The sequence below is a fragment of the Camelus ferus genome, chromosome 7 (assembly GCF_009834535.1).
Source record: "Camelus ferus isolate YT-003-E chromosome 7, BCGSAC_Cfer_1.0, whole genome shotgun sequence".
In the NCBI taxonomy this organism is placed as follows: domain Eukaryota; kingdom Metazoa; phylum Chordata; class Mammalia; order Artiodactyla; family Camelidae; genus Camelus; species Camelus ferus.
In genome coordinates this window covers 11,016,663-11,043,552 of record NC_045702.1, presented here as the reverse complement: position 1 = coordinate 11,043,552, position 26,890 = coordinate 11,016,663, and the positions used below count along the sequence as shown (strand labels likewise).

General features: G+C 51.3%; 1 protein-coding gene across 4 annotated transcripts in view; it reads left to right on the top strand.

Moving 5' to 3' along the window:
- Positions 1–26,890, top strand: part of PLXNA4 (plexin A4) — a 565,211-nt gene that overhangs the window by 265,568 nt on the left and 272,753 nt on the right. The window contains exon 6 of one of the 4 annotated variants that reach the window (XM_032483356.1): positions 21,638–22,939. The exons of the other annotated variants lie outside the window; for them this stretch is intronic. Within the exon in view, the coding sequence (XP_032339247.1) occupies positions 21,638–21,736 (99 nt within the window). The 3' untranslated portion in view covers positions 21,737–22,939. Of the gene's footprint in view, positions 1–21,637; positions 22,940–26,890 lie in introns of those variants that run through there. 4 annotated transcript variants of the gene reach the window in all.

The following is a 26,890-nucleotide window of genomic DNA, read 5'->3' as shown; positions in this document are numbered from 1 at the left end:
CCCACCCTAATGACCTCATTTTAACTTAATTATCTCTTGCAAAGATCCTATCTCCAAATACGGTCACGTTCCGAAGTACCGCAGTGAGGATTTCACCATAAGAATTTTATGGGGCACAGTCCAGCGTATAACAAGGCCCTCTCTGCTCTGCCTGCTCTCTGTAAGGCCGTTTCCCAGCCGGCTTCTGGCTGGAGCCGGGGAGTGCCCCGCGCTGAACCCTTGATCTTCCTCCTGCATGGCTCATGAGGCAGCTTTTGGTTTTGTGGCTCGCAAATTAACTGCAAAGAAAAAGAGGAGTTTTGAGGGGGGTGCTATTCTTTTAATAATTTTGGAGAAGGAGAAGGAGAAGGCAATGCAACGTAGTGGCACGAACAGGAACTTGGGGGGAGACAGGAGTTGTGTGGCCTCCATCAAATTACTCCACCTCTCTGCACGTGTTTTCTTATCCATCCAGTGGGGCTGTCGTGAGAGTTCAGTGGGATCATGTGTATGACACGCCCGGGGCAGGGCTGGCACATAGTAGGCGCTCAACATTAACTTGCTTCCTTTACTTTCTGGTGCTACTCATGCTGCTACCACCCCTGCAGACAGGACAGTGTGGTGATGACAGACACCTTGCACCCAATAGGCTTCTGGTCAAACACCTGCTGTCCACCCACGAAAGCTGGGACAAGCATGTGCCGAGGGCTCAGGGCAAAGCGAATTCTGCTGCTTCTGAATAAACCATACCCAAATGTCATTTCTGCTGATGCAGTCAAAGGTAAAACCTCTGTACATAAAATGGTGATATTTTCATTGAAAGCAATGCTCAGTCTCGAGGGGAGGTTTGAACACAAAATTTGAAAAAACTCATTGTGGGCAAAGAATGGAACCAAAAACTGGAGTCCCTTTTCTCTACAGGGGTGGTTCTCAAACTTTAATGTGATTCCAAATCACCCAGGGGCTGGTCAAAATACAGACTGCCAGGCCCCACCCTCAGAGTTTCAGATTCAGAAACCTGAGGAGGTGCATTTCTAGCAAGTTTCCAGGTGATGCTGATTTTGCTGGTCCAGGGGCACACCTGGAGGGGCCCCGCCCCACAGTATTAGCCCCCGGTTAGGGTCTGTAACACATTTTTCTGCAGCCTGTGCTGTTTTTGCTGTTGTCCTATCTGCCTGATCTGATTTTTCTGCTCTCATCCTGGGGGTAGGGCAGGTTTGTTGAAACTTCTCCATCCTCTCTTGATTGACATAGGATTTCCACCTGTTAATGGACAACTGTTTCTTGGCTGCCTTCTCTTTTCCTATTTGGGCCCCCAGCTACTTCACTATGACCAAAGAGTAGACCCCGTGGGCAGCTCCCTCCCTGATGCCTGTGCTGACCCCAAATAGGTGGAGTCACTTGCAAAAGCAGCATCTTGCCCATCGCCATCTTCATCTTCTGCACCCCCATGTGCCTCTACCCCGGCACATCAATTCCCCGGCCCCAATTCCCTAATCACTTTGCCAGAGTAAATAGTTGCTGGTGTGTGGTGACCCAAGGTCATAGCCAATGGAGGAATGTAATTAGGGCCTTCATTTCTGATCATCTTGGGAGCTGCCTTCCAGCTGATACTGGATTCTCTGGTTCTCTGCATGGATGCTCATATCCTCCCCAACCCTTTTCCTCCTGAGACCAGAGAGCTTGGGTTGGAATAGAGTTGCTCATGAGCAAATGCCAGTGTTGTCTTCCTTTGTGTCTTTCCTCACATGGAGGGAGAGGGCAAAACATCGTCTTCCCAGGGGCTGGGAGCATGGTCCTCACGCCTCTTATCCTGTACCTCATTGTATGAGAGTGCCCTTCAGTGACCATTTCTAGGAGGAATTTGAGCCTATAATCTTGCTCTGTGCCACATCTTTTGGACAACTCAGCACCACGTGGCCACCATTGCTTTTCCAGTGTTGGACCGCCTTATGATCTTTTTCCTTTGCCATTGGAGCGCTACTAATTTGTACTTGCTAGGGATGGGCCTGGATGAGCTCCCTGGGCTGAGAAGGCCTTCAGGTCTTGGGATGTGTCATGGAGGAACCATAACATGGGAGGCAGAAGCCTTGCCTTTTATTCCTCCATCTTCCATCTCTTGATGCTGGACCGATGTCCCTTCCTCTTAAGTGCATGGTGGCAGGATGCTTTGGTGGGGGAGATGATGACAGATAACTACTTTTGACTTCTTTGGGAAACATTCCCCCTGGTCAGAACAGGGGAGGAAAACATCTTTTTGCCTTTTCTCTGACTCCTAAAGCTTAGCCAGAATCACTTGTGTGTCCTTCCGGCATGCCTGTTCGGAATGCGGAGGGGACTACTGGGGAAGAAAGAGGGCGGTAAGTGTACTGTAATGTTTTAGTACCTGATGCCCTGAGCTTCATTTCAGAAGAATGTCCAGTCTAAGCCTGAGGGAAGTAGAAGTTGTACTGATTTCAGAAAAGGAGGCTCATTGGCTGTCATCTCTAGGAAGGTCATTGCTGCAATAAACTTGCACAGCCCACACATGCCACCCCTGTGTCTGTGCTGAGACCCCAGCCTGCTATTCCCAGTCAGTTCTGGCTCACTGAGGCAGCTGAAGGATGAAAACTTGCTCTCCCTGAGTGGGACTGACACAGCCTTCCCTTCCAGGCATCCCGTTGGGTCCAGGAATCAAGCTCTCACTGACTTCTAGTCCTAGAAAACTCTTTACAGGCAAGGATATGTCCTTGAGAGCTCACCCCACTACCCTCTTCCCCCTGGACACATCAGGCACTGCTAACAACAAAATGCAAGGGGGTCCACAAAAAAAAAAGGCCTTCCCTTGTTGGAGAGCAGTGCAAGAGAGCCCTCTTTAAAATTTTGATATGGGAGTAGGGTTCTCTGTTGCATAATATTTGTGTTTCTGTCTGTTCCCACGTGTTGGTAAATTTCCCCAACTGTCAGAGGACAGGAACCGTCTGCTCTTTTAGACTCTCCACCACAACCACCTCCTAAGCTGTCCAGCACATCGGTTCATGTTGGTGGAGGTGATGCCGGTTGGCAGGGCACTGGCCACTGCCTCCAGCTCCCATCCTGTGGAAACCCCCAGAAACTTCAGTGTGGGAGTACAGTGAAGAGGGACCTTCAGCCAGTGGACGTGGAGGTGGGCCACTGCTCAGCAGGTGGGTTTCTGGGCCAGCCTGGATAAAGCAGCGGCTGTGAAGGGTGAACACTGATTCCATGTGGTCTGGTCTCACTCCACCTGGCCTCTCCCTTTCCTTCTGTGCATGGCCTCCTGTAGATATAGGAGCTAATGGCCATTTAAAAGAAAGGGGGCAGGTCTTGGTGAGTAAGGGCTTCCCCTGAATTAGCAACCAAGACCTTTGAGTTTGTACAACCCCTATTTTGAGGGATGGATACAGAAGAGAGTGTCATCTGGGAATTGTCCTCAGGCTTGAATCATCTTTCTGAGGCCTCTAAGATTTGGCCTCTGCCTGGGGTCCTGAATCATGAAGCAAGACAGGGAAAGAATGACTCACTTGGGCCTCTCTGGGCCTCCAGTTTGCCCAGAGCAGCTCCAGGTCAAAATAGAATAGAGTCCTCACTCAAGGACATGCAGAGATTGTTCTGGAAGTTCAGAGAGAGGGCTGAAGAGGCCCTCTGTGGGCATCATGAGTCCACCCTGGCTGCCTCCTTGGCCATCGTCTCTACGGCAGGCTGAGCGGGTTCCTCCAGCCCCGAGGGTGCTGCAGGGAGGGGAGGGCAAGGCAGGGGAGGGCAAGGCAGGGCAGGGTCCTGGCCTTTCTGGCTGCCCCAGTCAGCTCTCATCCCTGCAGCTGCCTGGTGGGGAACAACTCTCCTCAGCAGCTAACTGGTGGGAAGAGTTGGGAGACGGGGTGAGGGGAGCGTGTCCACTTGCTGCTGATGGAACAGGATTGAAATTAATGGGCTCTGAGAGGTCCCCCATTAACGCGGGAGTCGGCGGTGTGTCAGAGGCATTTCTGGTATCCGTCCTTCAGAGGTCAGCCCGGGACAGGCAGAGCTGCTCTCTTGTTCTGCCTCGTCTATGGCGAGACCTGCCTGCTCCCCAGGAGGGGCACTTCCTTCCTTTTTGAAACCTTTTGGTGGGAACTCATAGTTGAGGAGGAGAAGGCCAGGCCTCTGATGTGGCTGTTTCTGAGATCTATGGAAACTGTACTACGGAGCAGGACTGTGTAGCTGCTTTGGGTACCGGGAGAGCCTCCTGGACCTGCATCCCAACCCCATCTCCTTAGTAACTTGCTGCGTGAGCCTCTGCCTCTTACACAGCCTCTTTGATGTCAGTCTGTTCATCTGTAATGTGGACGGCCCCCAGGGAGCAGTCCTCTTCCTTCCTGGAGGAGGGAAGGGACTCGGGAGGTGAAAAATAGGAGCTGGTGTCCAGGAAGGAAGCGGACAGAATGACTAAGAGAGGCATGTCATCTGGTGTCCTTAATCTGGAGCCACTGCCCGGGGTGCCCGGCTGGGCTTTTGGAGGTTTATGAAGTCTCTGAAATCATCTATAAAAACAGTGGGTGAGTGAGAACTTTCCAGAGTCTTTGGGAAGATTCTCAGAGGGGACTCAGTGCCCACAGGTGAACACTGGCAGCTTTGGCTGAGAAGAGCTGCCACTCAGTTAGAGGATGGGCCTCCCTTCCAGGCAGCGTCTGGATCAGCAACTGAGCCTCTTGTCCAGGGGACTAAGGGCACCTTGCTCCCGATTCTGGGTCAAGTTTGGGGAAGACAGAGAACCATGAGAAATAGAGGCTGTCATGTGTGACAAAGAGGGACAGACTTCCAAACAAGGTACATCTGCCTCTTTGCCCCTTTGTGGGCACAGAGCTGGGGCTGTGAGACCAGGGTATGTCCCTCCATGTTCCTGGGCCCTGGTTTCCCTGCAGCGGGTCAACCTGGGGGAAAGCACTGATCAGGCAGGGGGTTCGGGGGCAGGTGGCTTCTCTAGCTTCTGAGCCCCTTTGGGTGTGGACCTGGCAGCTCCTCCTTTGTTCTCTTGGCCTAGCTCAACTTTGGGCTGCTCTTATTTGGGGGTGTCTCAGCGACCCCATTGAATATTATCAGGGACCAAGTTGGCTGCTTACCGGGAATCACAGTCTCAAACCATATGGCTCTTCACATGAGCCAGGAGCCTGGAAACTGTGAAGGAAGATGGTCAACCGGGAAAATGGGAATGAAGTAGAGCCATAGGCCTGAGCTTATGTGAAGTTCCAAAGTCAAGGTTAGGTGTGACCTAGTGTCTGTCTATCTAGTCAGCACCTAATTTTCACCTCATTAGAAAAAATGGGCTTTGAAAAGGCTTGACCTCTGATAATAAGCCAGTGAGTGGTTTGTCACCAACTCAATTCAGTTCAAAGCAATTCAACTGAGAAATTGTGAGTTGCCTGTTGTGTTTTTAGCACTTTACCAAGCACTGTCAAGGATGTAGAAGAAATGAAAGGCACAGCCTCTGCTTTCAGTGAGCTCATTGATTCACGGGGTAGAATAAACATTTATACGAGGAACAGCTGGAGAGAACCACGGCAAGGCTACGTGTGAATGTACATCTACAATTCACTCTCTGGTCACGTGCTCTTTGCTGGTTCTTATGTTTCCAACTCGTGGCTTCTGAGAAATGAAGGAAGCCAAAGTCTCACCTGTCCCTGCAGCTTTCCCATGTTAGGTCTGAGAGCATCACCAGTGATGGCTTTGTAGACAGATGGGTGCAGGGGGAATGAGGTTGCACCTGGTTAAGAGGTGAGAAGGAGGGATGGTTATTAGATCAAAGGCTGTTCTTTCCGAGAGTATGGATTCCTTGTCTTGCCTCCATCCCTTCCACCTTACTCCACCGTTTCTGTCTTCTGCCTCTACCTAAGCTGACCACGTGACTGGGCACGCTCTTTAGTAAACCCCTGGTTCTCCAGGGTAAAAAGCCCTGGTTTATAGCCTATGCCATTTTCTGTGCTGTAACTGTTCCCAGCATGGTGAGCTCCAGCTACCAGTGGTTTAACAACCAGATCACAGAACTTCTAAAATTTAACAATCAGCTGTCCTGAGCTGGCACACCACTGCGAGTTCCCTCCCTGTTGGTCAGCCCTGACATTGCACAGAGCACTGGGTGCTGATCTGATTGGCAGAGTGGTGGCTTCCATGAAATACCAGCTCAGATACCCCCAGGCAGCATCCACTGGGGACAGGAAGTTCAGGGAAGAAAATGTAGCTCCATTTGGTACCTGGTATCCCAAGAGAATGATTAGAGTCAGAAACTGAAAACGGAGAGAGAGAGATGGTTGGTGTGGTTGTTTGAGTTCATAAACTTAGGAAAGAAGCTAGTCTTTTTGAGGTATGCTGTGTGGCCTGGACAGAGGACTGGCTTAGATGACCTCTGAGGATTATTAAATCCACTTTTGGAAAATTTATATGAAACCTTCTGATTGGTTAGGGATCAGGACCCCTCTGTTTTCAAGATGGTGACCCCTCACCTTTCCACCCCTTCCGCTGAGCCCATCTTCCTCATACTTTTCAGTCCATTTTGCTCCTGGGTATCCCATTCCTCGTCTACAAGACGTCAAATTACCCCAGTTTCAGTTGAAAAATCAGTACTTAAGAGATCAAAGCTTACCTTGTCCCACCTCTCCCTGCCTCCCCTCCACACTGAGATCCCTGAAAGGTTGGGGAAGAGTGTGTTCCCATCCACTGGGTACAGTGGGAACAGAGTCCAGGGGGCACTGACTCTTGGTGCCTGTGAGCAGGGAAGGAGGGCAGGAGGTCCAGTTCAGTTTCTCCAGGTGATGTGCTGTTCCCTCCGGGCTCCTGAGGGAGCCGGGCAAGCCAGCTGAAGGTCTCTAAGGCGAAATCAACCAGAAATGTCAGTCAGGCAGTGGAGCGGGGCCAGAAAAATCAATGCTGAATTCCTGACGCCAGGAGGGCAGGAGAGGAGGGACAGATCGAGAGCATTTGTTTGCAATTCTAATGTAACAAATCAACAGATCACTGGGGAAAGATGCCTAATGAAAGTGCACGTGATGGATCTGGGTGGGCAGAGAGAGGAAGGGATGGATGGAGACCAGGCACGGGGCCTGCAGAGGAATTCAAGGTATTTGTGTCCGTGGTAGTCCCCTGCTGCCAAGGGCACTGGCGCCCCGACCAGCAAGCCTTGGGCTGGAATCCTATATCTGCCATTTATTCATCATGTGGACTTGGACAAATTACCTCATCCTCTTGTTCCTTCATTTTAATAAAATTCAGACTAGGGAGGGGTTTTGTGAGGATAAAATGAGGTCGCCAGGATAGCTGATGCTTGCCATACGGAAACAGCTGTTATTTTATTTTCTTATTTGAAACACATATTATAGTGACTGGGCATATATACTTAATTTCCTTTCCCTTCTAGGGGTAGTTTGAAGGCTAAGAGAGAGGGAGAGTCTGGAGTTCAGATGTCATCAGCCAGCCATTTGAAGGCCTTCATCCAGTTTCCAGTCTGGGCGCCGCAGACGGAATCAACAGATCTCACTCTTCCCTAATTCTGCTTTCAAACCCTGTTCTCGCTGTGCGGCGTGGGGCAGATTTTAATGGCATGGGGCCTGCCCTTCCTCATGTGTAAAGTGATGGTGGCGGTGGGTGTCAGCTTACTGGGCTGCCGTGAGGTTGAAATAGAAGACGTCACGGGGATGTTGGTGGTTCTGACCTCGCCTTTACAGCTGTGCATGAAATGCAGTCTCTGGTCTAAGGATGCTACACATAGTACCTACTTTAACTACAAACAACTGTAAGCACCCAGTACTGTTACTCATTTACAGCTCGGGGGAGGGCAAGTCAGTCTGACCGGTTACGCCGAAGACCACACCCGGCATTCTCGTTCTCGGTCTCCGGCCACTGGCCGCCCTGCCTCTGGCCTTCTCTTCCTCCATCTGAGCTGGTGTGCGCTCGTTAACCTGATGCAGAGCTGAGTTGGACCAGTCAGGTCCAACTCAACTCAACTTTCAGAGTGGGCAAACAATCCCCCTTGTCAGGAACTTCTGAGTTTTACCCTTTGACTATGGCCTTGATTGTACCACCTTATCATGTGAGCCTGCGAGGCTGTGGAAAATGTGGATGTGAGAAATGCCATTATCTATTCAGAAGGGGTGTCACAGTCATACAGGGGTGACCGTGTGCTGTAGACTGAACGTTTGTGTTCCCCCAAATTCACGTGTTCAAACCTAAGACCCAGTGTGATGGTATGAACGTGGGGCCTCCGGGAGGGACTGAGGTGATGAGGGTGGAGCCCTCGTGAATGCGATTAATGTCCTCATCAAAGAGGCCCCAGAGAGCTCTCGCCTGTCGCTTCTGCTGTGTGAGAACACGGTGAGAAGACGGCCGCCTACAGACCAGGAGGAGAGCCCTCACGCACTACAGGCCGTGGACAGCCGAGTCCTCGATGTGGAGAAGACAGGGAAGGTGTATGGTTGGGGGCTGCATGCCCACGAAGAGGCGCACCCTCACTCAAACCGCCAGTCCCTCTCTCCCCTCACCAACACCAGCCGTCGCACAGCCCCGCTCCAGGCTGTCTGGGGTGGCTGGAATGTGCCTCCCTTTAGATGTCACCACCATTCCGCAAACTCCAAGTACGGCACCTGGTCCGCTTTGTCTGAAAGGGATGCGACTCCTGATGACAACGCCCAAGGAAAAGGCGTTGTTCAGAGCGGGAGAAGGTGCGGGTTTGGTTTGGTTTCCTAATTTGAAGGAGAGAAGTCCGTGTGGGAGAGAATTTCAAAACAAAACTGTCAGATTCTAGAAAAGAATATTTAACGAAGGCTGAAATTTAGCAAGATGATGCTTTTAAGTTCATCTGAATGTTTTAGATCGGGCTCAGTTTGTAAGCAGGGCATTTGGGGAGAAAGAACAAAGTCGGGGTCCCTCCCAGTTCATGGACATGTGTGTGGCCCTGTTGGTGCCTGTTTTATTCACGAGTAGTACTGACGCCAAACGGGTCCGTGGTCCTCTCTGCTCACTGATAGGATCGGCCTATTACTGTGTTTCTTGGATTGGAAGCACACATTTTTAAAAAGAAGCCATGCCAGAGATGTTTTAATTTGAGAGAAGTGCCAATTTAGAAAATGAAGGGGAACCCTGGAGATGCAGGTCTTCGGAAATTTTCTCTGCTGAGTCCTTCAGTGACAATATTTTCCCTTCCATGTCATAAAGAAAGGATACAGACATGAGGTTAATTAAGAGGGATGTATCTAAAGGAAGGCTGAGCACAGAGCAACCCAGGGGAAACGCGGCCGTGAACACCAGCAGCATCGCCGTCACCACCCTTGATGCCTATTGATTCCTGCACCTGCAGGGAGACAGACTGGGGCCCACTGGCAGCTGCAAATTGACTCCGGAAGCATCCAGGGTGAGAGGGCACAGGAGGCACCATCATGAGACCGTCAGTTTCTCTTACCATTCAGAGGGAAGAAATGGTACCCAGGGTGATGGCGGAACTGGGGCCTAGGGAAAAAAATGGCCCAGTGGGCTTTAACTTCAGGGAGCATGACTCCACTCTCTGAAGGCTTGAGTCTTTAAGATGCAATTGGGAGCAGCCCAGAAGATGGAAGTCTTCCCTCAAAGGGAACTGGGTGTGAAAAAATGATGCCGCGGATGGGATTTGCTGTTGCTGTGGGAAAACAGCCACAAAGAAAGGAGGGGCTCTGAGCATCAGTGAAGGGGTGTCTTCCAGTTGGGGAAACCATCCTGTTCCTGCACAGAACCCGAGGGTGCTGGACCATGGGAGGTGCCAGGGTGTGAAATGAGGTGGAGGAGTCTGCTCTCCCTGGGACCTCAGCCTCCTCCGTGATGAAGCCCAGAGTAGTGGTCAGATGCAGACAGGACGGCTCAACATAGGGATTTGCCCTCTCAGAGCCATGCCGGTCCCAACAACTCATAACCTTAAGTCTATCAGATCAGGTAAGGGGAGACAATTGAAAGAAATCAGGAGGCAATAGGCACTGCTTCTGGGGGCAACCTGGTTCCTGTTCAATGCTCTCTTTCATACTAAACTGAAAGCTTGGAAGCCTGGGACCGTCTTTGTCTTTGCCACCATTCCACGCATGCCCGGTACTTCACCCAGGGCCTGGGGCTCAGCGTGTGCTTAATAAGTGCTAACTAAATGCATGAAATGAGTTTGCGGAGGGGGACTTCTCTGAGTGACAACTTGTGGAGGACAAAGGTCAGCATCTAAAAGAAAAGCGAAGGAAGAGTCCTATGGAGAAGCAGCAGATTGGAATCCAGAAAGCAAGCGTAGGTAGTGGGGAAAGCTGCCCAGTGGGGAGAAGGAAAAGTCTTGAGGCATTCCCAAGAAGGAGGGGGTGGAAGGGACATCTGCTAAAACTTCTGAAAATGGGTTGGGTGCTGGGGCGATGCTTCATTTCCATCTTTCCAGGTTTCCTCCCCTTTGTTTCCTGTTTCTCTGCTTGCTTAAAGCAACCTTACACACAGCCTGCAGGCTCGCCCCGGCTGCTGGCGTCCCAGGCCTCGGTGGCCCTGAGACTTGACATCCAGACTGGGGACACCAAACACGTTCCTTTCATCTCCAACTCTTTGCTCCTGACCGATAACATTTCTCTACCTCTTCAGATGTGTCCTGGATGTGTCCTCGCTTTGACCCCGGGTCTCCGAGGCCAGCCCTGAAGGCAAGTGTGAGCACTTAGGGCTGGGCTCCTCTTCAGACAGGATGAATCAATGGTCTCCAGCTTCAGTAGGTCTGGGGCCCCTTTCACCTCTGACTCTGACAGTGTGATGACTGGAGGCCGGGATTGTCACCCTCGCATGCAGTCTCCACCCAGAATGTTGGTGACGTGCTATTTTGCTAAACAGTTGGCACTCCTTGCCCTGAAAGGCCTCTTTCCAAATGCAGCCGGATGGAACCTCTGGCCTCATTAAGCTGGGTCTGTCTTTGGGATCTCCCGTCTCTGACATTCAGCCTTTGCTGGCCGTGGGCAAATCATTCTTTGAGAGGCTGTGGTTTCTCCAACTGGTGGCCTAGCAATAGGATTATTATAGGACTGAATAGGTTCTTTAAATGTAGTAGATTCAGGATATTTATGTTTATATGTACATAAATATACACTGAGCTTAAAAAATCCATTTATTACTACCTAAAAAGGCAGAGTTTAGTAGAACAAGCACACGGACGTGCTGCCTTCTACAGCCTTGGGATCCGTGGGCGTGTCCTGCGCTTCCTGGCATGTGTTCCTCGCTCAGGGACATCAGTAGGAGGTAAGCAGATTCTGTTGTTGTTCTCAGTTCAGTTCAGTGAGCAGCTCTGAGGCACACAGTCCAGTCCAGGCACCATGTTGGACACTCCAGACCCCAAAAGAATTAACCATGGCCTGAGGGGCTCCCAGCCCCACTTACAGCTCAGTCTTCCAAAATACCATAATGGGAAGCATCTTGTCCAGGATCTCATAGCAAGTTCAAAGACAAAGCCAAGTTTAGAAATCATTTTTAGAATTTGCATGTTGTTGCAATGCAGGCGAGATGCAGTCTCATGGAGCAGGAGCTAGCTGGGGAGATTGTCTGGGACGAGTCAGGAGACGTCGACCCTCGCTCTGTCCCTGATGGGAACTTACCATGTGATGGCAGACAGGCCGCACCATTGTGCTTTACCAGGGGAGGAACCCCAAATCCACTATTCCTATGATGTGATCAAGGAGGATGAGTGAGTCTTTAATACTCCAAGCTTTGGATTTTGCCATCTACAGTGTAAAACGGAAACAATAATGGAATGCTGACCTTCCCTGCCTTACATGGGTTTTAGGAAATAAAATGTGAGAACTGCCGTCAGAATATTCTGGAAAAATAAGCCCATAAGGCGTCTGGATTCTACTTCTAGAAGCAAGTATTATCCTGTGTATCCACTTCTTTGCTCTTCCTTCCCTTTGTACCAGGTGCCCCAGCAAAACCTATAAAGCCCAGCATGGTGGCGGCAAAGAGAGTCAGATACAATTTTTAAAAACATCCTACTTACGGGGCAAAAATCCCTTGGCAGCAACTGGGCCCTGACCTCTGTAGAGTTGGCTCTTTCCTCAAACAAGTGCCTGATAATCACCCTTCACGGTGAAATATTTGATTTATTCGATGGAGGTTCATTGGAGGGCCTTTAGAAGAGGAAACTGTAACGATATTTGCTAGCAGCTTCAGGGACAGGGAGGAAGGAGCAGAGAGAATTATGACCACACACCCTTGGAATTGTTATCATATTAAACCCGTGTTCCACAAGTGGATAGGTTTTCTGATGCAGTTGGGTATCTTGCCTCTGGACAGTGAAATTGCTATCCTCTGCCACAGAATAAATTACCTGTCAGGCTCTTTTAAGCAGTTTCAGGATGGTTAGTTTGAAGACAGCAGCACACGCTGGGGGAGGCAGGTGGGGCTCGGCGGGGAGAGCGTACTTCCAAAAGTTGCCGGTTGCGTGTCATAGTGTTATTTGCTGTGTCATGTTGAGCTGGTGCGATGTGACAGCTGCGCGGGAGAGGCAGAACCTCAAAGGCTTGCGAACTGCCTGCCAGGTGTTTGTCTGTGCACCTTCGTCGGTGGAAGGCAGTGGGGAAGGTAAACCAAGGCTCTCTTTTTAAACACAAGGATCCTGGCATTTTCCTGCAGGTTGAAGCTCAAAACTTATACAGTGTCCGCACTGTGTGGAAAAGGGAGAAGGGAACTGATCCTGTAAAAACAAAAGTGTGTCCTAAGGCAAGAGGCCCAACCTCATGCAGATCCACACACATGCACGTGCGTGCACACACACACACACACACACACACACAGAGTAATGTTTTCCAGTTAGCCAGCCAGCATGTGTTACACTAGTCCTATAAAGCTTCAGAAAGAACACACTTTTTATTTGGTTTTAGGACATTTTCTGCGGTCAGGAACCAGATGCTTTTCACCCTGGTAATCCCCCAGCCAGCGGGACCCACAGGTGAAAAGGCACCTGTATTAAAACATTTCCTCGTGGCTTTAGGGAAAGGGAGGAGAGAGCAGAAAGAATTATTACCCCGGACGTTGGTTGACCATCTATTGCATGATCTGGGTTCAGGACTTGCCCCCTTAGCCAGTGGTTTGCAGATATTTTGATTCCAGAAGCTGTTTGAGCCACAGAAAATGCCTTTCCTTCTCCCACAAGCATCCCCAGCAAGTGTATCACCCGAGGTGGATAGTAAGTTTAGTCACACATTGATGTATGCATATGCATGGGTGTATGCATATGCATGTGTACGTGTTGTACATGCACATGTGTACATTCTTGTATGCATGTTTGTGTATACATGTATATAATATGGATAACTAAATACATTACTCACTTTTGTGTTCTAAAGTGCGGATGGTCACCCCTTTGGGGAGACCTGTCTGCAGACAGCCTGGAGGATCTTGTGAGGCTCCTAGAGATGATCTCTTTCTCAAGGGCTGGCCCCCGTGACCACCGAGCCCCAGCAAGGTGGGCCTGCAGCATCTGTGGTCCATGCGTCTGAAGCTCCCACACCTGCCAGCTGAGGTGAGAGCGTCACGGCAGCTGGATGTCTGGCAGAGCCTACTTTCTGCTTCTCAATTCCCTCCAGGCCAGAGATAAAACGAGTAGTGCAGTTTGTGAATGAACCAGGGACGGTTAACATTCTGGCTGATAGTAAAGCACGGTATATGTGGTAGTAATTGTGAGTCAGTGCTTGCTGCCTGCGATAGAGAGTTTCAGAGGGACTTGACAGTTCGTTTCAATCCTGGTTGAAGAATGAATACGTCCACATGCTTCCTAGAATCGTGGCCTCTTAAACAAACCTTCAACACCATCCTGTCTTTCAACAACTTACTGTTCAGCAGTGGCCAGCTGATTTGAAACAAAACTTTTTGTTTTGATATGCTGACCATCAGTCATAAGGACATTGGGGGGAAAAAAAAACCCCATGAGATCAAGAATAGAATTGTCAACATAAAATACATCTAAAACGATACAGAATTATCATTTTTTCCCAGGATTATTATTTTTTAAAACATCTATTGGGCTGTTAGTAGGAGCCAGGCATTGGGCTAAGCCAGGCCCGTTGCTAGCAAGTGGTAAGGATCAGATACTACCATGGTCTAATATCAGAGTCCTTGCTTTTCCATTACACTGTGTGACAATTTAAATGTACGTCAGACTAATAATGAGATTTTTCGGGCTAGAATTATCATCCAATGCTAATCCGCACTGCGTGTTTAGGTGGGGAGCCATTCCATGTGTAGCTGGGTAATGTGAATAGGAGCTGTGCTGCAAATAATAACATAGTGTATCCAACACCCCTTTTATGTTTGCTACGTCATTTTAGACCTCAGATGACAGGGGGCTGGAAAATAGTAATAAAAGAAATGAGTGCTTATTAAGCACCTATTACATGCCAGGCACTGTGCCCCACACTTTAGGCATGGATTGCGTCAGAAAAGCACCCAGACAGTCGCTTGGTATTACCTGCATCTCGTAGATGAGGAAACTGAAGCTCCACACCGTTGCATTTTAACCAGTCTTTAACCTCACATTACCAGCATATGCTTTCGGCAGGTTGTGTGCAAACCCACACATGTGCTTTCACATCAGCAAGTTGTGCTGAGATGTTCCTGCAGAGAGGGTCCCAAAGACAAGCTTCTCGCAGCCATGACCAGACCCCCCCGCCAGCAGGCCCCCGGGTCAGGACTGACTCCCTGTCAGGAGAGGAGTCTTCCTCCCACCGCTGCAACCACAAGCTGCGTGTGGCTCCTGCTGCGTCCCCTTGGCTGGCCTCCAGCCTCCCCTCCAGAGAGCCCTTGGCTTTCTCTTTGCTCTTGCCAATGCCACTGTCCTCATCTTCAACTCTTGTTCTCAGCCTGCTGACACTGCTCAAGGTGGCTGTCATCGTGGTCCCCACTCTAGGGCTTCCTGTATTTTCAGGTTGTGGGCACTTAGGGGCTTGAGTTAACCTGGGGACAGAGAAATGAGGGAGACCTCTGTCTACCTTGCACTGGGCGGTGACAGAGGGAGGAGCTGGAAGAATCAGTTGGGACAGAGGGGGCTAAGGATCTCTTGATTCGGAGGTTGAGATCTGGGAGCTTTTTTTGCCTCAGGTGCAGCTCTCCTCCCATTCTTGGTCCTGAGTTGCACAGGCACAACTCACACCCACACACCACCAATTATTGCTGCTTCACTTGTGCAAATGCGTGCATCTGTGTGCACTGCACACACACACACAACGCACTGTGGCCACATCCCTCCCTGCTAGATTTCTGCCCCTCATGAGTCAGTTTCATCAGGGTCTCTAATGATTTTGGCTCAGGACCATGAAGGAGAGGAAATGTGAGCTGCTTTCTGGCAATTGACAAAGACCCAGAGTTTTCAGGATCTGACTTTTGATGCTCCGTGCCCTGAATGTTGTGTTTCTAGAGGGTCTTTTAAGAGTGAAACAGCCAATGCTAGTTGGTGGGTCACCTGGATTGGATTCTCCTCCACAGGGTCAAGTAGTAGCCTTTTTCATCTGAGGACTCAGGGAACCAAGGAAGGAAGGACCTGGAAGGGGGACCTGGAAGGGAAATCCACAAGCATGGTCTGCACCCAGACATTCAGTCAAAGTTGAGAACAAGTCACACATGTGAAGTGGAGCATCCATGGGGCACTGCAGCCAGGAAGCCCAGTCAAATCCAAGCTGGGTGCTCCACACAGCTCCTGTCATGGTGCCATCTGAGTGGCCAACAGTCCAAGAGACCTTAGCCCTGAAATGCCCGTCTCCGTGGGTGGAGTATGGTGGCTGGGAAACCCCTGCATAGACCCACGCCCCAGCTCGAGGGAGGAGGTGAGGATTTCAAAGGTCATCCCTAACATGTAACAGCCACCCTTTCGCCTCTCTCTTCCCCCTCTCCTGTTCAGTGACCTTCTCACTAATTTCTGTCCTGTGCTGATTTTAGGTCTCCCAATGTCTTTTGGGTGGTCAACTGAAATTCAGGGCCCTGATTCTTCATGTAGCAACTTAGAAGAGGGCTGGAATGGGAACTTTTCTCAGGGAATTGCCAAGGGCTGAAAATTGAGGGGAAGACAGCCTTGCTTTGACTGGGACCTTCCACCCCTCTGGCTCCTCCTGCTGTGTTTCCAGTAGTGGCGGCAGCCCTTACAGCTAGGGTGCAGGTGGAGAGCTAGCGTTCCTGGAGCGGCTGGCTCGGTCCCCACTGCTCATAATCTATGGGGTAGGCCTTCCCCTGTGCCCTCTTCCCGGGCTCCAGGATGGCGAGGCGACGTAATTATCCTGGGCAGCTGCGCGGTGTTCATTGCCATGGCCTTACCTCATCAGTCCCCTGTTTTTCACTCTAGCTGCTTAAAATATAAACCAGATCCCTTGTTCCCCCAGTCGGACTGCCTTCAGAGCGGGACGGAGTGAGGTGTGTCATGTGTCCTCTGATTTGCAGCGTGTTTGGGTGATTGCCAGGTGGGCACAGGACGGGGGAGGGCAGCTCAGAGTGTGCAGAGGGAAGGGAGTTTGGTTTTCTGGGGACACCAGACCCAGCGGGTGACTTTGACAAGTTGTTTGCCTCTGAGGCCCCATCTGTGGATTGGAGCAAAGCCTGTAAGTTGCCAATCATTTTTGTGGGAATTTGAGGAGTCTGGAGTCTGTGCAGAGGCCCTGAGCCATAAACCCTTCAGTGTGGTGTAACTCTGGAGAACGTCGCGGCCACTGCTGTCTCTGTCCCGAACCCACTGAGCTGTGGTTGGAGGCTGGGTGCCTGTTTCCTGCTGGTCTCTGACCCAGCCCTTGTCTCTGCCACACAGGGCTTATCCTTGGGCGTCAACTCAGAGCTTTGCGAGAGGCAGGAGAGGGCAGAGAGTAGGGGGAGGGAAATGTGTGCGGGCTCAGCTGATGCGCCCACAGGAAGCCACGCTGGCGTGCTGGCCAGTGCCACCACGTATCCCGCGGGTACCCAGGGGCTCACCAGTGCACAAGTGAGCATCCCCAACACAGGCAGTCCCAGCACACATGCAGACACGGACAACTCCCACACTCCGTCAGGCGGTGGCTCTAAGTCTTCCTGCCACTTTCCACTCTCTGGGATGCCTCTGATCTTCCTTCTTTCCCCAGCCCCTCTTCCCTTCCTAGGAGATGGGGTGACGGGAGGGCGTTAGTGGTCCTCCTGCAGGGGGAGGAGCTGGCCCAGGCGGGGGCCCCCACGGATGGGGCTGGAGGCTCCATCAACAGCACTGATTAGAACAGGCTGCAGCAATACAGAGCGTTGTCACGGAAACAGGCCCTTGATGTTGTCCAGATTTCAGAATCTCTCCCCTCTCCCCACCTTGGTTATTTTCCTCCCTTCCTTGTTTTTATGCCCAAGGCTATTGCTACACATTTGACAGGAGTTTGTGGGCCCACAACCAAGAGTGAGGACCACAAACCTCCATCAGCCTCCCCCACGCAGCCTCCCTTCTAAATGGGGACGTGACCCTGCATGGCCAGGAAGCCTGAGGCAGGGCCCATGTACATCCTGCTCTGATCCTGAGGATACAGCCAGTGTGTCCGGATGCCAGAAGCAGAATCTGAGGCCCTGGGATGTGCTCTCTGTGCATGGAGGAGGGTGGGGGAGAAGCAGGTAGGCTAGGAAGCTGGACCCCAGCTCTGCCTGCTCCCCAGTGTGGCCCCAGAACAGAGCAACTGGGAGGTGGATTTGGGATCCTCATCACAGGTTAAAAACCAGAATGGGGACTCTGGTTATCATCACCCACAAGGCCAGAAGTCAGGTGTGACTCAACTGCTCCACCTGCGTGGGGGACACATCCTCTACCTGCTCTGCACCTGCACCTCGTCAGGGTCACGCTCGTGTAGCCGAGGGAGGTGAGAGCCACGCAGGGTGTGCCATTCTGACTCAGACAGCATCACCCTGCCTGTGTGCCTCAGTGTCCACAAACAGCAAGATGGCGATCGTGTCCTCAGATTGACGGCATCCATCCCAAGGATGGTATCAGGCTCAAAAGAGACAACAGAGGGCAAGCTCTTTGGAAAGGAACCAGTCTCATACAAAGGGAGGAAGGCATCGTCACTAGGAACCTACTGTGAGGTGGACTTGGAACTGCAGGACTTACAAAGAGCCCCAGGCTGGCTTTCGTCTTGGAGAACCTGCACTTCTCAGTTTGAGTTTTGCTAAATTTCTGGGAGAGACACTACACAGTGCCTACAAAAGTACCTTCACCCACCTTCCCTCCCTCTTTGCCTCCCGCTGTGGGCAGCAGGCACGGGTGTGGCAGAGATGCCAACAGGCTGGCTGATGTGGGCTGAGCCCCAGCTACAAGCGAGCTGGGTACTCAGGGCGGTCAGAAAACTGTGCAGCTGAGGGTTGGGTGCAAACTGTGGTCAAAAGGAAAAATTGAAATTCCATGCTGGAAACACCAAATCTGATGCCAATGAGGGAGCTGGGAATGGGGAGCAGGGGACAAAAGCACAATGTCAGGACCTGAGGAGACTTGGGAGCCAAAGGGGAGGGGAGATCAAAGGCGGATGGTGTCCTGGAGTGGAGTGGAAGGTCTGCGAGGTGGGCGGGCCAGCCCGGGTTATCGGCCAGTCACAGGCATTGTACTAACAGGTGGTGAACAAGCCTGCGTTGATTGGTTGAAACAAGCCATCAATCCCTGGGGATTGGATCCTCAGCATTTCTGTGTATCCTTAGCCTGGGTTCTGGCATGGTGAGGGGTGCATTTTGTTCTAATTTTCCTCCTCTGCCTACTCAATTGAATATAATGAGGAAATGGAGGGAATTCCCCAATGCGGCAGTTTTGCTGGAATCCAGGGACATCCTAGATGAACTACGAGGAGGGCAAAGGATGCCCAAATCCCTTCATCTCATTTCTCGGGAGGTCTGGGGTATCCCAGGTGGGCTTTCCTGTCTGGGGGCCTCTCCTTCCAAGCAGTAGAACGTGCCTCACTCTAAGTTAGGAAGGTGGTTAAAGGTAAGGGGGTATCTGGCTGATTCTCTGTTCTGAGAACAAAGAGGAAGCTTCAGACACAAGCCAGCCACTCTCTTCTTTCAGTGGTGTCTGTGCTGTGCATAAAACCCAGAAGAACAACCTATTTAGATCTGTTCCGCCCATGGTCACATGTGTCCTGTCCCTGGTGTTTTATTTGCGGTCCTTTTACCTCCAGCTGCCTGTTTAGCACTAACTAGCAAGGTAAGCACTGAAGCCTTTGCTGGTGTTGAGGGTGGAAGGTGTTGAGGATGTGCCTTGTCCACATCTGGGACCCCAGAGGCATGTTTCCAGCATCACTTTGGTTGTTATGATGAAAGAGTGACATCAAACCAGTCGCTATGGTAACAGGTCACAACACAGAGTTATCAAAAGTCATGATTTTCACAGTCAAAAAAGTTGATCTTTTTTTCCCAAAATTTTACTCTGGTAAGGGGATAGCCATAGAATTTTGGAAGTTAAATATAGCTCGTAAATTTCTCAACCCAGTCAAATGCTTCAATCTTGTCATTTGTGTCCCTGTTGCCCGTCGAGCACTGGTACCAACCAGAACTCAGAGAAAAATTACCTACATAAGAGCAGCAGTAGAATGATGAGCATTTACAGTGGTGTGCTGGCTGCGCGAAGAAGAGATGTAATAAGTCTAGGAGCACATGATAATTCTTTGCAGAGATGTAATGGGGGAAAAAACACTAAAAGGGAGCTCAAAAGCCCCACTTCCAGCTTCAGCAAAGCCATTTCTAGCTGTATGACTTTGGACAAATCACTTAATCTTACGAGGCTCCTCTGTGAGTGGATGAAATGAGCCTACCTCCCAGAGATGGAGTGAGAAATAAATGCAGAATATATGTGAAAGCACCATCACGTGCCAATCGCTGTTAACAATGCTCTCTTCTCAGGGGCAGTTCTTCACAGCCTCCCCTTCTTACCCCTTCCCTCAGTTTTTCCATCTGTTAAATAGAGGCTGTGGCTCAGTCCTTCCCCCCTCCCCCGCATCCGCACTTCCTCCCTGAGTCTCCCCCACGTTAGTGAAGAAAGAATAATAGATGTGAAAAGCTTTGAGTTCCTTGAAACCAAGGAGTGGGATAAATACTCTATATTGATTATGATGATTCTATCTGGGACCAGAAAAATATGATTGCCTGGTTGCCAATGGCAACCAGATGGCAGTGCGGGAGGAGGAGCCGTGCTGTGCTGTGTGGAGAGGTGCCCTGGGAGCCCAAGAACGTTTCTTTTCTTCTCTTTTTAAAAAATCTCCATTCCTACTGCCTTGGGCTGGCATTCCTGCTCTTAGGAGCCATGGTCAGTTGTGAATGGGATTGGAAGCGAGTGGCCAGGAGGGCTGACTGAGGGCGTCTTTGGAGATGGCTCACAAGTGGCTGGTGAGTCTTCCTTCAGAGTCACATTTCCTCCTTCTCGTGCAGAGATGGAAGATCCAGCTGGTGGGCAGGGAGGAGTGTGGATAGAAACTGGACCAGGGCAGAGAAGAGGCTGGACCATATGGAGAAACAGAACCCCCAAGAGGAGGGGGCCATCTGAGAGTGGGTGGGTGGAGCCCAGCACAGAGCCCCGGGCTGGGTTAAAGCCACTTCCTCCTTCCGGGCCCCAGGCAGGCGTTGATTAAGGGAGGAGACCCCTCATCCTCACCTCCGGTGGTGGTGATTGCGGCCTCAGTCACGGCGCTGAGTTCCAGCGTCCTCTGCCTTTACGCCAGAGGTCCCAGCGCTGGGCTGCAGTGTGTACCGAACACACATTATCTCACATACCCTCACTGAACTGCTCTCCTTGTTCCCGTAGTTACAGGGCCAGGCAGTGGGGACACCAAGATCAGAACTCACGGCTGCGGCCGCCAGCATCAGCAGCCTGTGCTCTCTCTGCCGGGATGTTGATCGTTTTCCCGGCCGGTCAGGGGCTCACCAGAAGCTGATTGCTAATGTTGAGCGTGAGGGATCCCGAAGGACAGGCTTGTTGTGTCAGAGAGCCCCTAGACTTGCCTGCTGGCCAGAGGCCCTGGCTTAATCCCTCTGTAACACCTCTAAGACAGAGGGCGCTTGGCCTGTGGTCAGGACTTCCTCCCTCCAGCCTCCCTCCCTGTGTTGGGAGCTGTGAGTTCTCTGTAGCGCACTTGGGACCTTGGTAAAGGTCTCATGTGGGGCTAGACATTTCTGGTTTCTGGCTGCCACCAGCTGATTCTGGGTGGTGGTGGTGGTGGTGGTGGACGGTGGCTGGGAGGGTGTTTGTCACCTTCTTGAGGATGTGGTGAGGTCTCTACCATCCAGGGTTTCCAGGGTGAGAAAGGAGGCAGGTAGAGATTGTAGAACACTGTCGGCCACCCATCTCTCTGCTTGAAAGAAGCTGCTCTGGCTCAAATGTGACTCCTGAACAATGGACACGGTCTGACCGCTGGTCATATAGAAATTTGTAGTATTTATCACAGCACTCAAAGAGCATTTTTATGAGTTACGAATCTCCCTAGCATTGCAGAGTTATTCTGGTATGAAAGTCACAGTGACAGCTAATGTTTACTGAGCGTGTAGCACTTCACACGTGTAACCTCATCTAAACTTCACAGTGACCCGGCCAGGCAATCACTCCGTTTTTCCATTTGACAGATGGGGAGGCTGAGTCCCAGCAAGGACTGGTCATTGGGCCCAGCTTCTCCGAATCCAGGGTCTACACTCATAACCACTCATCACTTTGCAGGTCCCACGTCATCCAGGCCACTTCTGTTCCTCCTGGGAGCCCGCCTGCTTCTGTCCTTCCTGCTCGCTCCTGTCCGTATGTACTTGGCCGCCATGTTAATTTTCCTAATCTCACTGCCACCCAGCCACCTCTGTTCAGAAGGCACAACACCTCCTGCCACCTGCACAAGTTAAAACCCCTTTGCCTGACATTGTGGGCACTCGGCGATCTAGATAAAGCTCACCCCTGGGCTCCCAGCACTCATGGGCACTCCTCTAGCTGCAGACGGGAATGAGCAGGCCCAGCTCTCGGTGTTCTTATGGATGTCATCATGCCTGAGGCCCCTGCTGGTTATTCCTTCTGGCTGGAATTTCTTCTCCCCTCTTCCTCTAGGCCCCAACTGTACGTGCCCAGATCTCACCCACCTTATCAGGCTGAGCTCAGCTGCCTCCATTGTCATTGGGCCTTTAAGTTGATTTCCTCAATGAGGCACAAATTCTCCCTCCTCTCCACTCTCCCAGGATTCCATCTACCTTTCTTAGGCCGCTAACCATTTCCATCTTGCACGTACATTCATTCACTTACACGGTCAACATTTTCTGAGCCTCTCCTGTGCAGTACTAGGTGCTGGGGATAAAAGAGGAATAATGGATCCCAACCCTTAAGGTCCTGAGTGCATGGAGACTTAGTACCCGTGTGTGCTTGACATCCTGTGCCCGACTGTCACCTGGCATGGTGCCGTAGTAGACATTCTACATGACACATCTGTTTTGAATGAATGAAGGTGCTTGATACTCCCTGACGCTAAAACAAGAGCTGCAGGAGGACACAGGGCTAAGTTGGGATGTGCTGTGTAGAAAACCAGGAGGCTGGTCCTTTGTCATCTTATATACTAGGACACCTGTCTTGCCCAGAGAGGGGCAGATTGGACCACAGTCCTTCTTCCATCCTTTTCTGAGCAGGGACTACTTGCTCAGCTGGGGAGACCTCTCCTCTACTTGCTTGCTCCTGGGGACCAGGTGCTCACAGATGGCAGGGATGTCTTGAGCAAGACTGGTAGAGTGATTTCCTTCCTTGGTTAGCATGCCAGTGGGATCCAGCAAAGACTGACGGCTAAGACTTTCCAAATGTCGTGCTGAGTCCACAGGGTCATGTTTAGGCTCTCGGTTTGGGAGCCCTCAGAGAAACACCAAATTTTCTAGCAACATTCTAGAGCAGGGGTCAGCCAGCTCCAGTGCCTGGGCCAGCTCTGGCCTGCCACCTGTTTTTGTACAGCCTACAAGTGAAGAATGTTTCTTACATTTTTAAATGGTTGGGGAAAAAATGTCAAAAGAAAAAGAAGGTTTCATGACATGTGAAAATGATATGAAATTCAAATTGCAGTGCCCATAAATAAAGTTTTGCTGGAACATGGCTCCGCTCATTTGTTTACATCTTGTCTGTGCTGTAACAGCAGAGTTGAGGAGTTACAACAGAGATCACATCGCCCACGAAGCCTAAATATTTATTCTCTGGCTGTTTACAGGATACATTTGTGAGCCTTGAGCTAGAGGATGAAGTTCTTTCTATACCCATCCTTTTCGGTCAGGAATAAAGTCAGCTGCTGGCCTGGGGATCAAAGGCCAGAGTTCAGGGGCCTGCAGATGGACAAACCCTTGGCTTAGGGTTTGGCATTTTGAGTTCTGTGAGGTATGGAGTGAGACCTTTTCTTCTCTGGGTCTTTGGTCCTTGTAAGTTTGGACTGCATGGTCCTCCAGGTGGGTGCGTGGTTTTGGTCTGTGGGGCCTGACCTGAAAAATGGTCTGCATTGCCTGAGTAGGGCTCTGGGCCTCCAGAATTTGCTTCTAAGGCTTTGGCCTTGGGAGCTGTAAGGACCCTCGCTTGGCCGGCTGGTGGACGCAGTTGCTCCTTGGCTGCCCCACCGCCGTCCCCAGTCTCCCAGCCCTTGCACACACACACACACACACCCCACTTACCACGAACGCCATCTTTTTCCTCACATTGATCCCTGTTTGGACTCAGTTCAGCCTTTTTTTTTTTAAAGCACCCGAGATCTAGGTGGACTGTAATTATGTAATTCATCCTCGTTATCGTTTCTAATTGTTCTCAGAGCTGTTTCCTAAACTGATTGGAAACAAATGCAGACAGGGAATGGAGTGGGAAGCAGGCGAGGACCTGGAGGCTGGCCAAGGCCAGGCTGCCTGCTGGAGTCTGCATCTGAGGGGTGGGCGCAGGGTGGGGATGGAGAGGGCCCCCCCTCATTGTTCCTTGTGCCTGGGTCCTGGGGTGGCAAGAAGAAGCACTCCTGGAGGTGCCAGGAGCGTTGCTTGAATCATTCACAAATAACGACTCTCCTCCTGCTCCCGGCCCCACAGGCCAGCTGTTTTCCCTTTCTCTGCGGCCTCCGTGACGCTGGTAAGACTCCCTGGGGATTCTGCCAGTGGCCCACAGGGAGCACAGCCCTTCCCTCCTGGCTTTGAACTGTTTATGCTTTCTTGACAGAAAAAAAAAATGTAACTGTTGAGCCACCCATCGCCCCCAGAAAGCCAGGGAGGGCCCGCGGAGGGAGAACATGGGGCTTCTTGCTGATTCGGGTCTGAACGTGTGAAACAGGGCTCCTGGTGGAATCTCCTGGGGAGGACCGCAGAGGGGCTACCCTCCTTGGGCCAGAACCCCAGGAAAGGGACCCAAATAAACATTCCCTGGAGGACCCTGCTGTTAGGAATATGTCCCCCAGCCGCACAGTGCTCTGTGCCCCGTGGGACCAGAGGACAGCACATGAGGGGTATTTGGTGGGGGCACCCAGAGCCATCTCTCCCCACCAGGTCTTCCTGAGATGTGCCTCAGTTTCTCCATCTGTGATTGTGTCATCCCCCTACCCTGTTCCTTTCCTCACCTGCCTGCAGAAATGACATGAGACAACTTCCAATTAAAGTGCTGAGTTTCCTAGAAAGGGCAGATGAGCAGCTACGGGGCGGGGCGGGGGGCAGGGAGGTGGGGAGACGCCCACCCTGCCTGGTGCTTGAAGAGATGCCCTTCCCGGCACATCATCAACATCATCTCTGTTAACATTCACAAAACCCCTCTGAGGGAGGGGAGGCTATGATGCCAGTTTCCCTGTTGGGAAAACCCTTGAGGAAGAAGGGTTAAATCTGATTCCACAAACATGGCTGAAGCATCCCCTGTGTGGCGGGCACTAGTTGGGCACGGAAGGTGGAGGCAGACGGAGCCCATCTCCGGGGCCCTGCATTTCCAGGTTCCCACGATGTTGAACGTGGGTCTGACACCAAGCTCTTCCCACCAGACCTAAGCTGCCTGTTGAGGCTGAGACTGGTCAGGCATAAGCTTGCTTGGAGGATTCAGCCCAGGGCCACTTGGGGTGTGCTGTGGGTGGGGACCCGAGGAACCATCCCTGGTGAGTGTAATGAGGGGTCCCTTTTCCTGGCTATTTTTTTTTCTCTCTCTCTCTCCTTCTTTTTCAGCCTCTGAAGCCAGAGGTGGAGGGAAAGGGGAGTTGGAGAGGTGCCTGTGGAGAGCTGGGGACCCAAAGTCCCTCACTCCCCCTTGGTCCTCCACCTTGAGCACCAGGGATCCACTGGTGGTGTTCAAGGCCCAGACTCTTCTCAGCCCCACACCCTATTCCTGTCCCAGCAGGCCGCCTGGCCAGTCCACCTGCTACCCCATCTCTCTCAGGGCCTAAGGTCTGGGGTCGGGGTAGGAAGAGGCCTCCGAGGTGTTTTGTGTTCTGGAAGCTCTTCCCTCTGCCCTGACAGGACACACAGCATGGCAGCATCGCACACAGGCTCTGTTCTGGTGCTGTTTCAGCCCCCAAGATTGCTGGAGTCTCCTGCCGCCTCTAAAGCTTGGGATTGCCTTTGTTGGGACACCTAGGGATCACTGACCTGCTTCAGGGCAGAGCCCGCTCCTGTGCCCCACTTCCTGTTTAGTCAGTGAGCTCGGTCGATGTCCAGGGGGTGGATGTGAGCGGATCCAGCCTGTGTGGCCATGAACTGTGACCTGGGGCCCCTGCCTAGGCCAGCGTTTCTCAACGTTTTCTCCTTATCACTTTCTTCCACTAGGACAAAAAACAAACTAAATTCAAACTCTTCCAAATGAGAAGGTATGCTCAGGGATGTGAATTTGAGCCTTGGAGGGCCACAGACCATTGCAATATCCAAGAGGGTTTTTTTTTTTTTTTTTTTTTTTTTGTCCTCAATCTTCTCCCTCTTGGGGGCGCTATTGCCCCCCTTGAGAATGCACACTGGATGCTTTCCAGAACATGTTTCCAAACTGTAATTTCTCTGTTGTCTCCTTTAACATATAAAAGCAAGGGTCTTCACGAAGGAACAATATGGTTTCAAGGACTGAGTCAGACATACAAATGTGGTACTAAATCTGCTACTGGAGCAAATGACTTTCACTTTTTCCCAGGAACCCCCCCAGGAACCAAAGCCCCACTGGACTGCCTTTCTCCAGAATGAGGAACCTCAGAACCTCTCGCCTGCCCTTTATGAAGTGTTTTCTCCGTTTCAGGGCCAGGGAGTTTGGGGCCACAGGGCAGGGTGAGCCTGCAGGCAGCGGAAGGCTGCAGAAGCCCCCGGCGGCCTCCAGTTTGGAACAGGCTGAGCAAATCACCACGTTGATGTGCAACCCAGAGTCCCACCCGGTCACACAATGCGTGGTTTAATGGGAGGTGCAGATGAGAAACAGGCTCCTAGAATCTGGCTGTGGCTCCATCTTCTCCCAGTTTCCTCCAGTGTCTCTCTCCTCTCTTTTTCTCTTCCCTTTCTTCTTGTATCTGTGGCTGGCTGGGTGTCCGCCCGCTGGCCTGCCTCTCGTTCAGCTGAAAGGCAGGCACCTCTGACCAACGCAGGGCTTGAGGTAGGGATGGAGGGGAGAAGAGGAAGAGGAGGGTGAGGAGGAGGAGGAGAAGGAGGAGGATGGGGAGGAAGAGGAGGAGTGAGGAGGGGCCCATCTAGTCCAATAAATAGAAATTAGAAATTAACCCTTCTGGCCCCGGTCAGTCTACCGCTTCCCTCCCCTTTCCCACAAAGGTCATAAAATCCACTGCTAACTTTTACCAATTCCCCTGTTGGTACCAGAAACACACAATTAGCTTTAAAAGTGTCTCCAAGCTGTGGCCAGTTGGAAATTTATGACTTTTTTCTTTTAAAAGAGCGTTCCTTTAAAGTGGCTAATTAGGTGTATTTTCTCCAATGGTAATTTTAAAAATGCTAATTAGTCTGCACTCTGGAAGGAGGAGAAAAACTTTCC